The sequence below is a fragment of the Eubalaena glacialis genome, chromosome 2 (genome assembly GCF_028564815.1).
Source record: "Eubalaena glacialis isolate mEubGla1 chromosome 2, mEubGla1.1.hap2.+ XY, whole genome shotgun sequence".
Classification (NCBI taxonomy): domain Eukaryota; kingdom Metazoa; phylum Chordata; class Mammalia; order Artiodactyla; family Balaenidae; genus Eubalaena; species Eubalaena glacialis.
Genome location: NC_083717.1, coordinates 73,218,651 through 73,231,601, shown reverse-complemented (window position 1 = coordinate 73,231,601; position 12,951 = coordinate 73,218,651). Strand labels below are relative to the sequence as shown.

Below are 12,951 nucleotides of genomic sequence, written 5' to 3'. Positions count from 1 at the left end.
AAATCAGATGTATTCAGAGGAAGAGCACTGACTCTTGGTACCTCCTGTTTCAGGAAAAGATGAAAGGCAAGAACAAGCTGGTGCCTCGCCTGCTGGGGATCACCAAGGACTCGGTGATGCGCGTGGATGAAAAGACCAAGGAAGTGCTGCAGGAGTGGCCACTCACCACGGTCAAGCGCTGGGCAGCCTCACCCAAGAGCTTCACACTGGTAGGGACTGGCTGAAGGCAGTGAGTGGGCCAGCATGGCTTTGGGTGATATCGTGGGGCAGGGGAAACAATACAAGCCCATTGGGTTTCCCTGCCCTTGGAGAGGGACAGATGGTGGGGGTCCATGAGGGCAGGGGTGGGCACTGGTCCAGAAGTGAGTGAGATGTTTGAGAGCTGGGTCTCATTGGCCACCTCTTCCTCTCTAGTGTTCTAAGTCTGTCTGAGTTCTTTAATTAGAAAGAGCCAGTCAAGGATGATTCTCAGTCTCTGTGGTCCTGATGCCATGCCTAGTATACCCTAAAAGGCAACTTTATAACCCTCTGAGGCCCATACAAAGGCTCCCTCCTCATCTCTAGTTGTTTTAGAAGTTCCTAAGACTTGTGACAACTTGCCAAGCTGTGTTTTCCCAGCCTGCCTACGAAGAGAACATTGCTGTATGGTGGAAATAGCATAGACTGTGGGGTAGCATTTGAAATCAGCTTTCATTCCCAGCTCTGTGCCCTTGCTCATTACTTCTCCTCTCTGAGCCTTAATGTCCTCAGCTGTGAAATGGGGGTAGTAATACCTGTTTCACAGAGTTGTCAGAATCAAATGAGATGATGATAATAAAATGCTCAAAGTGAAATACATGGAAGGTAGGGAGAATGTTTGTTCCAGACCTTTAAACCTCTGAATTCTTCCTCCCAATCTCAGTATCTGCTCTTAGCAGAGAATACCATGTGGCCTTAACTGTAGCCAGCCACATTGGTATGTGAGAATCGGTAGGGCAATTATTTTGTAGTGCATATCGAGCCATAAGAGAAATCAGGAAGTGTTGAAATTTGTGAATTTCTTCAGCACTCCTGAACTGTACTATTTTCCAGCTCTCGTGAACACTTGAAATAACTGCATCTAGGCAAGATCTTATAAAAGGGCATCAGAAAAAAGGTATAAGGAAGGGGCCTTGGTGGGAGTATTAGTTATCCAATTTGATCATTGACTGATAGACTCTTGCCAGTTGGGAGGAATATTCAGAAAACATACCTTCTTTCCTCCTGTAGTGAGTAACAGCTGTACCTACATGGCCCTTAAAAAGTAGGTGTTCACGCTTAGCGAACTAAGTTCTCATCTTCCATTGTAGGTAATTGTGGATCATTTCTAAAATAGAAAAATCAAGAAATCAATATAAACATGTTATTTAGAAATACTAGAAGAAATTGCTAAAAGGATTCAAAGTAGTTGGGCGGGGGATGGAAAGTGAAGATGGGAATGTGTAGGGCAGGGATAGCTATGTTTTGTTATATACATTTTGATACTCTTGGTCTTTTTAAGCTAGACCCAAGTACTGCTTTTTTAAAAACAAAAGTTATTAAAAACTGTTGCGAATTGCAGTAACTACCTGAAGTGAAAGAGAGAACAAATATCAATGTTTTTACTAAAGTTGGATTAAAGCTTATAACCTGTAAAGTTTCTTTCCCTTCCTACCCGGCTTTAATTTAATATACAAGTGTTTAGAGATTTTCCTGTTGTCTTTCTGTTATTGAGTTTTAGTTTGTTTCTATTATGGTCAGTGAGATGTACTGTGATTCTGTTAATGTTCATGGAACATACTTTGTATGATTTCAATTTGTAGAATTTTAAGGCTTGTTTTATATCACAGGGATATGATCATTCTTGGAGAATGTTCCATGAGTGCTTGAAAAGAATGTGCATTCTGCTGTTGGGTGTAGTGTCCTATAAATGCCAGTTAGATCCTGTTAGCTGTTGGTGGTATTTCAGTCTTACATACCTTTGTTAATTTTCTGTCTAGTAATTCTGACAATTCCTGAGAGTGAAGTTCCCAACAGCAATTGGGGATTTTGTCTATTTCTCCTTTCATCTCTATCAGTTTTTGTTTCATGTATTTTGAAGCTCTGCTGTTCTGTATCTATACATTTAAGATTATGCTATGTTCTTAATGGAGAAATTGTTCTATCATTATGTTCTTTTGTTCATAGTAAAGATTTTGCTCTGCAGTTTGCTTTATCTTACATTGGTATAGCCACTCATGCTTTTTTAAATTAGGTGTTTGAATGTTATATTTTTCTACCCTTTTACTTTAAACCTAGTTATATTGTTAGGTTTTAAATGAATTTCATGTAGAGAGCATGGAGTTGGCTTGTGCTTTTTATTAAAATTCACTCTTGTAATTAATGTATTTAGGCCAATTATCTTTTAAGCTAATTGTTAATATGTTAGGTATTATGTCTACCATTTTATAATTGTTTTGTTTATTTTATTCTCCTCTATTTTTCTTGCCTTCCTGTGGGTTACTTGAACATTTTTTTAGAGTTCCATTTTTATTTATAATATTTTTTAGCATATTTCTTTGCATAGTGCGCTTAGTAATTATTCTAGATACTATCATATATGTATGAAATTAATTACCACCTACTGGCATCAATGTTTCACCACTTCAAATAAGATATAAAAACTTTACTTCCATTTAGGTCTGTTTACACTCCACACTTTTTGAGTATAATTGCTTAAATATTTCTTCTGTATACATTGACCACTACATGAGATGGTGTTATAGCTTTTGCTTCAACCATAAAATAAAATTGAAGAAAACTCATGAGGTGAAGGATAGTCGATTACATTGACTTCTGCTTTTATCCATCTCATTGTTCTTTCTCTTTCAAGTTCCCAGTCTTCTTTTGTTTTCATTTTCTTTATGTTTGGAGAGCTTTCTTTAGCCATTCTTTAAAGGTAGGTCTGCTATCAACAAATTCTTAGTTTTCCTTCATCTGAGCATGTTATATCCCCTTCATTCATGAAGGTTAATTTTTCCAGATACAGGATTTGAGATCCACAGTTCTTTTTTTTAGCACTTGAGAAGTGTCATTCTACTTCTTTCTCACCTCTGTGGTTTCAGGATAGAAATTTTCCGTCATCGGATTGGTATTCCTTTGTAGGTAATATGTTGCTTTTCTATGGATGTTTTTAAGATTTTCTTTTCTCTAGTTACCAGAAGTTCTTGGGGTGGGTTTCTTAGGTTGATTCTATTTTGGGGTTTGCTTAGCTTCTTGAATTTGTAGGTTTATGTCTTTCACTAATTCAGAGACGTTTCAGCCATTATTTCTTTTAATACTTTTTTTTTTTTTTTGGTCCCACACTCTACTCAGTGTTTCTGATGATAGAGACGTTAGGTCTTTTCATATATATATATATATATTTTTTTTTTTTTTTTTTTTCCAGCCATGCCACACGGCTTGTGGGATCTCAGTTCCCCAACCAGGAATTGAACCCTGGCTGTGGCAGTGAAAGCCCAGAATCCTAACCATGAGGCCACCAGGGAACTCCCATTAGGTCTTTTTTTAAATTGTTCCACAGATCCCTGAAGCTCTGTTTTATTTTGTCTGTTTTCTGTTGTTTTGCTTGACTGAATTCTGTTGATCTGTTTTCAAGTTTATTGATTCTTTTCTTTATCATTTCCATACTACTGTTTATATCCTGTGGGTTTTACTTTGGTTACGGCATTTTTTAATTCTAAAATTTCAGTTTGGTTCCTTTTTATGACTTGGGTTTCTTCGTTGAATCTTTCTATTGTTTTCATTTGTTTTGGGAGAATTTGTAATTGGGCATTGAAACATTTTTTATTATTCAAAATCAAAAAATCCTTATCAGATAATTCCAACATCTGCTTCATTTCAGTATTGGCATCAGTTGATTATCTTTTTTCACCTTGTAGTTATCCTGGTTCTTGACATGAATAGTGATTTTCAATTATATCCTAGATGTTTTGGTTATGATATTAGGAAACTCTTGATCTTATTTATATCTTCTGTTGTAGCAGACAGTCACCTTGTTTAGGTTTAGTGTGTAGTGTTCTGGCTTTAGGTTTAGTGTGTAGTGTGCTAGTGTTCAAGTCTTTGTGGACTTGAGTTGCAATGGCAGTTTATTTTCTGAGCCCTTGCAATGCTATTCTGGATTGCTTTGTACTTCTGACTCTGCTGGGGTTCCTGCTCAAAGCCTGTTGGTGCTGGGGGTGTGGGGGAAGAAGGTACTTCCTTGGGCCACCTGCTATTTCTGGATGACCTTTGTTAGGGGAGGGAGAAGCTACTGAGCCTGAATCTACTTATGCCACTGGGTGGAGGGGAGGGAGACACAGGGCTTCACTGTGGCCACTGCTGCAAAGTGAGCAGATCACCTGCCTGCCTGGGTTGTGGAGCAGGGCCTGGGATGGCCAGACTTTCACTGCTTTGCAGGTGGTGGTGAGCAACAACCTAGGTTGTGGAGCTGCGTGAGGCTCCCAACTAGGTCTCTGTTGGGCTTCCCCTCTCCTGGTCCCTTGGCCAAAGAGAACAGGCTTTTGGGAACTTCCTGTTGGACGTTCCAGGTTTCAGCTCTCTCCAGCACCCAGTCTTGGGGGTATGGGATCTAAAACAAAACTCAAGAACTCATCAGATTGTGGTTCTTCAGGTCCTGAGGTCACCAGCCAATCCACCTTTCCAGCTTTCAGAGCCCTTTACCATTGCTTGTTGAATAAATTTTAGGGTGTTCAGTTGTATTTAGAGGGGACAAGCAAGAAAAAGTGAATCCATGCCAGAACTTGTTCCAAAACTGGACCCCCTCACCCTTAAAACTGCTGATGTGCTGTACTTCTTCTAATGTGGGTTTTGTCCCCCCAGGATTTTGGGGAGTATCAGGAAAGCTACTATTCAGTACAAACCACTGAGGGAGAGCAAATATCCCAGCTGATTGCAGGCTACATTGACATCATCCTCAAAAAGGTATTTAATACTGATGCAAATTGGACAACACTTCTTTATTAAAAGACTCAGTTTAGATGATGAAGCTAACTGAAAAACAAACAAACAAACACCTCATGTAAAGTAGTTGATTCACTAATTGAATCTTTAACATTAAGATTGCTTAAGTGTGAAGCCTTTGACCTCACATCCTAGGAGAATTTCTGATTTTGCTGCAGCTCATATTTGTGTCTTTGACTGCCAGGTCATGAGCAATAGTGCATCATTTAGCTAATGAATGAGCCTGGCTAACCCCTCTGCATCTTCCTCTCTAGGTAATTGTTATGCTTTCCGGCCTCTATAGAAACTGTCTTGAGGGTCTGAAGATGTTCTTTTTCTTTCTTCTCTCTCTCTCTCTCTCTTTTTTAACCTATTTTAATGGGGGGTTATATGCCATAGTGGTATACCTTTCCTAGGGCTTCAAGATACAGCCCACAAAAATAGCCAAGTTCTACCAGAATATTAATATCTATGTCTTGATTTTAACTGTATAAAATTGTGCAGTAATATACACAGAAGATATTATATATCTCTCTATATTAAATAATATATTTCTTTTTCATTACTATTGCTTTGTTTCACCCATCACTTATTAATTATCCAATACAAGGAATTTGGGGTAAACCTTAACAGATCTGCTTGTGTGGCTCATTTTAAAAGGCCTCTTAAAAGGGTCTTGTGTCAAGACCTGCTGACTTTTGTTTTTGTCTTGTTTTACCTCAGAAACAAAGTAAAGATAGATTTGGACTAGAGGGCGATGAGGAGTCAACTATGTTAGAAGAGTCCGTTTCCCCCAAAAAGTAAGTATCGTTAAGAGCACTGGAGAACTGCCTTCTCCTTGGATACAGGGCAGGTTTCCTCGTGCCAGCTCTGGGGCTGTTGCCCTGAAGTCCCTCACGTGGAGGAGGTGATAGTGGATGAGATAGATGAGTCTTGCTTCTCGAAGTGTGGTCCCCAGACCATTGTCATCAGTGTTGAGGGTGTCTTGTTGGGGCGGCGGTGGCTGGGGACTTCAGGGAGACACTGAACAAGATGTAGTACTTGATTCCATCTTTAGACACAGTGAGCCTTCATGAGTCCTGTTCTGAATTTCTGACTTAAATCTCATAAACTGCATCATTATCATCAGAGCCTGGAGACTGAGTTTAATTCTGTACCTTTGGGCTAGGGGCCTAGCCGGTAGAGGAGTTTTTGTTTATGGGATGCTTTTACCTGCCACGCTTGATACACATGTCATGAGGCAGCAGAGGGAAAAAAAAAGAACATGGACCCTGGAGCCAGAGTTACTGGGTTCAAATCTGGGGTCTGTTTTCTAATGTGTGGCCTTGGGGACATTATGAATTTTCTCTGTCTCTTTCATCTCATCTATAAAATGAGAATAATGATCGTACTACCTCATAAGTTTGAATTTAATGATTGAGTTACTAATAAAGCACATAAAACAATCCCTGGTACATAATAAATGTTTACTATTATCATCATTTTAAATTCAGAATAATCTCAATTTAGCTCCATTTTATAAATGAGGAAACTGAGATTTATTAAAATTAAGTAACATTTAATAAGTGAGACTTGTTGACCAAAACCTATTCAGCTACTCCCTTGATGTTAAACAGAGCATTGCAGTAATAACTTTTCTTGTCTGTACTTTATTGTGTGTGTCCATCTTGCTGCCTCACTTGATCTCAGCAACATCCCCTTGTGGAAGAGGTAGGCTAGATTTTATCATCCCCAGTTCGTAGATGAGGAAACCGAAGCTCCTAGAGGTTAGTTGAGATGCATGCATGTGGCAGAGCCAGGACTCAGATTCAGGTGTCCTGATGTCTCCTATAGTGCACTGCCGGAGAGTTGAGCATATTCCAGCACATTGAAGTTGTCTAGTAATAGGAACTGTTTCTCTAATGTTGCTACTCTGTACACTTTCTCACAGTTTGCATCATAATCCCCTTGAAGATGCTTTTCCATTTGTCCCTTATTCATACGCAAGTTGGAACCAAATTTGATGTGGTGCATTTCAAGTACTACTTGCTACCCTCTGGCAAAAGACCTTAATTTCTTGAAATTATTAATGACCATTAGATGGACATTAGTAACCTAGTACTTCCTAATAGGGTGGAGCTGTTCACTTCCTAGGACTCTGCTGTGCTTGAACTTCTCCTAGGAGCAGCTCAGTAAATGTCTGAGCCCCGAGTGCTGGGACCCTCCCCACTGATGCAGAGGGCATCATGGTGTGGTCTGGTCATGGCAAGCGGGAAGAGTGGTCCAGGGGAGTTCCTCATCACTAGACCTTCCACTTCTCCCTGTATTAGACATTGGCTGAGATCTTGCAATGCAGCTGAGCTCCGAGAGGAGCCATAGATCCACCCTCCCTAGTGCCAGCCCCTCCACAGATGTTAATGTTGCTGCGTGGATGCCTGGTTGCTTGGAACCCTAGCTTGGCTCACAAGCTTTGCCCTGGACAACAGGGAGTGACCTGCAGTGGTTCCAGAACGCTGGGACAGAGGCTCCTGTGCCTTAATGCAGCTGCTCAGCAATCCTGCACCACCACTCTGCTCCCGCCGCACACACCCCCCCCCCGCCACCGCAGACTCCCCCGGACTCTCCCTGTGGGTTTGTCCACTGGGCTATGAGGCACCTGTGCCACCCTCAGATTCTTACCTTCATATGCTCAAAGTCCTTTGCACTCACTGCTCAGTCCAAGAAAATATCAAGAAGTAAAAAAACTGACAATGTTTTTATTAGATGCCCTAGGAGTCTTCCCAGACTTAAGTTGAAATCATCTGGAAGAGAGCCAAAGTCTGCCAATCATCAAGGCTCCTAAGGTGTGGAAACATCCTCTGTGGTCAATGGCTTTTGACCTGGGGAAGGGGAGCTAAGCTGTGGGAGATTTTAAGTTCTTTTGCACACTTCTTCCTTCAAGCTAAGGATAAATGATCTCTGTCCCCAGAGCTTAGACTAGAACGTGGTGCACAGTAGATATGTGTTGAATGAATGCTATTTCAGGTAGAATTTACGAAATAATAGATCAGTGTATCCAAAACATTCACTTATGCCTAGAACATCATTTTTTTGTGTGTCTTTTTTAAGAACAACTAATAGCATAATGCCATGAACCTATCAACTAGATACACTGGGAGTAGTTATTTATATTACTGATTATAAAAGGATTCATTTGTCTCCGGGTTCTGCTGAAACATTTTAGCGCTGCTACTTCGTTCACAATTCTGTCTGTATTTGCTTCTTGGAAACTGGTTGCCATAGCATGAAGCAGTGAACACTGGTGACATCTGTGGTATCTTATTACACTCCCTGTGAATGGCCACCTCGCAGTGACCGAAGTGTCTGTCCCCCTAGGTCCACCATCTTGCAGCAGCAGTTCAATCGCACCGGGAAGGCAGAGCATGGTTCAGTGGCACTGCCAGCTGTGATGCGCTCCGGCTCCAGCGGGCCCGAGACCTTCAACGTTGGAAGCATGCCCTCCCCACAGCAGCAGGTCATGGTTGGACAGATGCACCGAGGCCACATGCCCCCGCTGGTGAGGCTACCGGGGGACTTGCCCTGCTCGTCACTATGCTGCCTTTGGTGTCCAGGGAGCCACACCAGCCTGGTGATAGGTTGTGTGTGTCATCCTCACTCTCACTACTTCCTGTCTGAATCCTGGCTCTTCAGCTGTGCAGTCCCAATGCCTAATTCCCAGTGTGTTTTCTTTTAAATGGGTGGCTCTGGCAACGCCCTGTCTAGGACCACAGGTGTCCTCTAGGGCTGGACAAGGACCAGTGGCCTCTCCACGTGGTTTGTGAGAGAGGGATAGAACCCTGCTCCCCTGCGTGCTCATTTGCCCAGATACCCCTCAGAGAGGCTCAGAAGTAGACCAAGTCTATTCCGATCCACACATTTCCCCCCAGCGGATCATTGGTTCCTTCTGCTGTGCTGGTCTACCTGACTCGGGGCCTCTCTCAGGCCTGCTCTGGAATCCCATGCTTTGGGGCAAGAACTTTTTGAAAGCAGAAGAGCCTTAAAGTCCAGAAGTGATTTGAGTGGAGAAGCGTTTTGACTGTAGGTTTGGGTTGAATCAAGAAGAGTTCTGATGTAACACCCACGTGATTCCTGTGCAGGAGACCTTCTGTCCTGAGCACTCAAGGATTGGGTCCCCTGAGCTCCCCTGCAGGGACTCTTTCTGAGCCTTCTTGTTCTCCACACGCTGCTGATTAGAATCACGCTATTGCAAACACTCACATTTAGTGTCCTATTAATGTATTATAATACCTATTTCTGGCCCCCGGTTGAAATAGGAGCTGGTTCAGGCAGTTTGTTGAGATGTACCCTGGGCTGCTTTCTCATGATCTCAGGTCCAGTTTCCTTGCTCATGTAGAGCCTGTGTTGCCAGTGCAGGAGTGTGGTGTGACCCCTTGTGTTACCTGCCTTTGCAGACCTCGGCCCAGCAGGCCCTCATGGGGACCATCAACACGAGCATGCACGCTGTCCAGCAGGCCCAGGACGACCTCAGTGAACTTGACTCCCTGCCGCCTCTCGGCCAGGATATGGTAAGTGTTGTTCAGTGTTTTTATTCGATGTCTCTGCCCTGGCAGAAAACAGGGTTCTGTGCTCTGGCTGGATTCAGTGAGGTGAATCTCTGTCTCCAGCTAGGTGAGTTGGAAGTCCATATTTTTTCAAGAGATGGAGTCTCCATCTCTAGGCTGCACCACAGGAGGAGAGAATCAGAGGGTGCTACGGGCTGTTGGCAGTACCCCATAAGGGCTAAGAACTTGGACTCGAGTCATATCCTTTGGGCCCAAATTCCAGCTCTACTGCTCAATGGCTGTGTCAATCTGGGCAGCTTACTCTCTCTAAGCCTCCGTTTTGTCATCCCTGAGCAGGGCTGTGGTGAAGACCCAACAATCCAATCATGTAAAGAGTTCTCAGTCCCGCACCTAACACACAGTGAGAGCCCAGTGAGTGTTAGCTAGGTTTGTTGTTAGTATTTACCAATGGTTCACACACTTGAGCAAGCATCGGAGTCATTCAGAGGGCTTGCTAAAACAGATTGCTGGGCCCCTCCCCCATTGTTTCTGACTCAGTAGGTCTGGGGTGGGGCCTGAGAACGTGCATTTCCAGCAAGTTCTCAGGTGCTGCTGCTCCTCGTCCAGAGACCATGCTTCCCAAACCACTGGGTCACTACTACTGAGCTTTTCAGTGAGGCAGGGCGATTAGCTGCCTTCCGGTAGCTGCTGCAGTATGAACTCGTCTAGCCCCTTGCTACTTAAAATGTGATCCACAGGCCAGCAGCATTGGCAGCACTTAGGATCTTGCGAGAGGTGCAGAATCTTAGACCTTACCCCAAACTTCCGAATCAGAATCTGCATTTTAGTAAAGTTCCTAACTGTTTTGTGTACACATTTGCACACCACTGGCTATCACTGTCCTTCCCTGCCCTGCTTCGCACATTAAAATCACCTGAGGAGTTTTAGGGACGAAGCCTAGGGCCCAGGTCAGACCAAACAAATCAGTGTTGCTGGGGGTGGGGTCTGGGTATCAGTGGGTTTTCATCTCCCTATTGTGATTCTAATATGCAGCCAGGGTTGAAGAGCACTGCTTTAAGACTGCTGGACCATCGTAGGACCAGAACCAAGACACAATTTGTAGCCTCATCTTGTCCAGCCAGGATAACTGCCTCCAAGTTCTCCCTGCTCGATGTTTTTCATTTGTGTACTTGTGTACCTGCAGGGTGCAGCATCCTTAGTGCTGTTTCTCCCAGGTCCCTGAAGTCATTAAATATTTTGCTTTGGGGAACTTGAGAGTGAAAATACATATGGCAGACTCCCATATCCAGCACAGTTGTGAGAGCAAGTTTTAAAATATCTGGATTTAATATTCTTGCTTCACCAATTTTCAAAGAGTTAGTATATAAAATATTTTAGTGCTAGACATATGCTGAACCAAGATGAATATTTTGGGAATGTTTTGGGAAGCAGATCAGCACCTTATATTACCATAGGATCATCATTACCAGTGTAAATGAGCATTTATTGGCTAAGACCAGAAACGGCCAAAAGCAGAATTTGCTATTTATAGGGTCAAATCAACATGAAGTATAAGAACTAGAAAGGTTTTTTTTTTTTAGAGAGAGCTGAAAATTATCCCTTTATTTCATTTTTTTTTTAATGTTTTGAAATTCTATAGTAGTACTATTTTAAATTTATTTATTTTTATTTATTTTATGGCTATGTTGGGTCTTCGTTTCTGTGCGAGGGCTTTCTCTAGTTGCGGCAAGCGGGGGCCACTCTTCATCGCGATGCACGGGCCTCTCACTGTCGCGGCCTCTCTTGTTGAGGAGCACAGGCTCCAGACGCGCAGGCTCAGTAATCGTGGCTCACGGGCCCAGTTGCTCCGCGGCATGTGGGATCCTCCCAGACCAGGGCTCGAACCCGTGTCCCCTGCATTGGCAGGCAGACTCTTAACCACTGCGCCACCAGGGAAGCCCCGAACTAGAAAGGTTTTAAAAGACCATTGAGTGAGATTCCACGGTAGAAGAAATGAAAGGCACAGGAGTTGGGTGAAATGTGCTCAAAGTCATATCATTGGTTAGTGGTAGAGCTGGATCCAGAGCAGGGGTCTTGACAACCACCTCCCAAAACCCTGCCAGGAAAGGTGCCACGTCAACACGACATTCATCTTGTGAACAAAAGACAATTGCTATGCTGATAGAACACTCATGAGCTAGAACACCCTAATTCTAACCCCATTCTCTAAAAAACAAGATGAAAGTTAGCAACACTTGTTGTTGCCACTGTGCGGTATTATTATGAGATACTAATTATTTTCATTTTTTAAATTGAATTTACCTACATAAAGCCACAGAATTTTTCTCTCCAAGATCTTAAAGAAAACATAACGTGAGTAAAAAGCACTGAGAATTTACATGCCATTCAGCACGAGTGAATGAGCAAGAAGCCTGTTAAGGACATCGTTCAAGGTGACTTAAGGGCCTCGTTGGTGCTGGCCCAGTGAGAAGAGTGTGGCCAAAACGCTGGTCTTATTTTATGGCACGCCTTCTCTGGTTTCCTGGGTAATCCTGTGCAGCAATTTTGTCATGAAGTTGTCTGGTTTTGCAGGCGTCTAGGGTATGGGTTCAGAATAAAGTCGACGAATCCAAACATGAAATCCACTCTCAAGTCGATGCCATCACAGCTGGAACAGCTTCAGTTGTTAACCTCACAGCCGGTAAGTCCCTGAGGAATTTGTGGTGTATTGTGGTTTTGTTAAAAAAAAGAAGTTCTTATTCTTTGATTGAAACAACAGATTTTTCCTATTCTGAGGGGAGAGTCTGTTATTAGGCCCTCACAATGCTTCAGACATTTTCTCCCACTGACCCAGGAGAAATGTGGTGAACATCTCATGCCTTTTTGTCTGTATCATGCATCATCAGTAAAAAGCACTTATTCAGCTCTTCTCATTGTTCGTCAAGCTGCTGGACATACTTCAAAGTATATTGAGGCCAGTTTCTCCCTTCTGAGAGCTTACAGTCTCAAAGTGGTTTTGGATGACTAGCAGTCATGGGTGCCTTCTTCTGTCTTGTCCAGCCGTGGTCTCCTCTGTATAGCACGACTCCCAGCCTTGTGCTGTCACCTGAGAGCCAGGGAAGATCTTGGCTTCACCAAGCAGCGTTGCAGTGTTTCAGGGGTAGAGTTGACCTCTCCAAGTGGCTGACCTTGGAGCAGCCTTCTGAAAAGGGCCGTGAGATGCTGATTCTTCCTTGGGAATTTTAAAGGTGCACATGCTCAGTATCTTAATATACAAGGCCTCGGGGTAAAAGGACCCCATGAAGAGCAGCACCTTGGTGATGGGGAGACGTCTGACTCCTGCAGGATGGGGGCGTCGGTGGTGGGGGCAGGGTTCTGCTGCCAGTGTTACCCTGTCTCCTGTCCACCTGGGCTCCCCTCAACCTTCACCACCCTCCTTTGATGGTGATGGTCC

General features: G+C 43.3%; 1 protein-coding gene across 1 annotated transcript in view; it reads left to right on the top strand.

Moving 5' to 3' along the window:
- TLN2 (talin 2) overlaps positions 1-12,951 on the top strand; it is a 441,211-nt gene that overhangs the window by 282,430 nt on the left and 145,830 nt on the right. The window contains exons 12-17 of the mRNA XM_061180246.1: positions 54-209; positions 4,858-4,959; positions 5,701-5,777; positions 8,332-8,512; positions 9,408-9,521; positions 12,090-12,198. Coding sequence (XP_061036229.1) covers positions 54-209; positions 4,858-4,959; positions 5,701-5,777; positions 8,332-8,512; positions 9,408-9,521; positions 12,090-12,198 — 739 coding nt within the window. The remainder of the gene's footprint in view (positions 1-53; positions 210-4,857; positions 4,960-5,700; positions 5,778-8,331; positions 8,513-9,407; positions 9,522-12,089; positions 12,199-12,951) is intronic.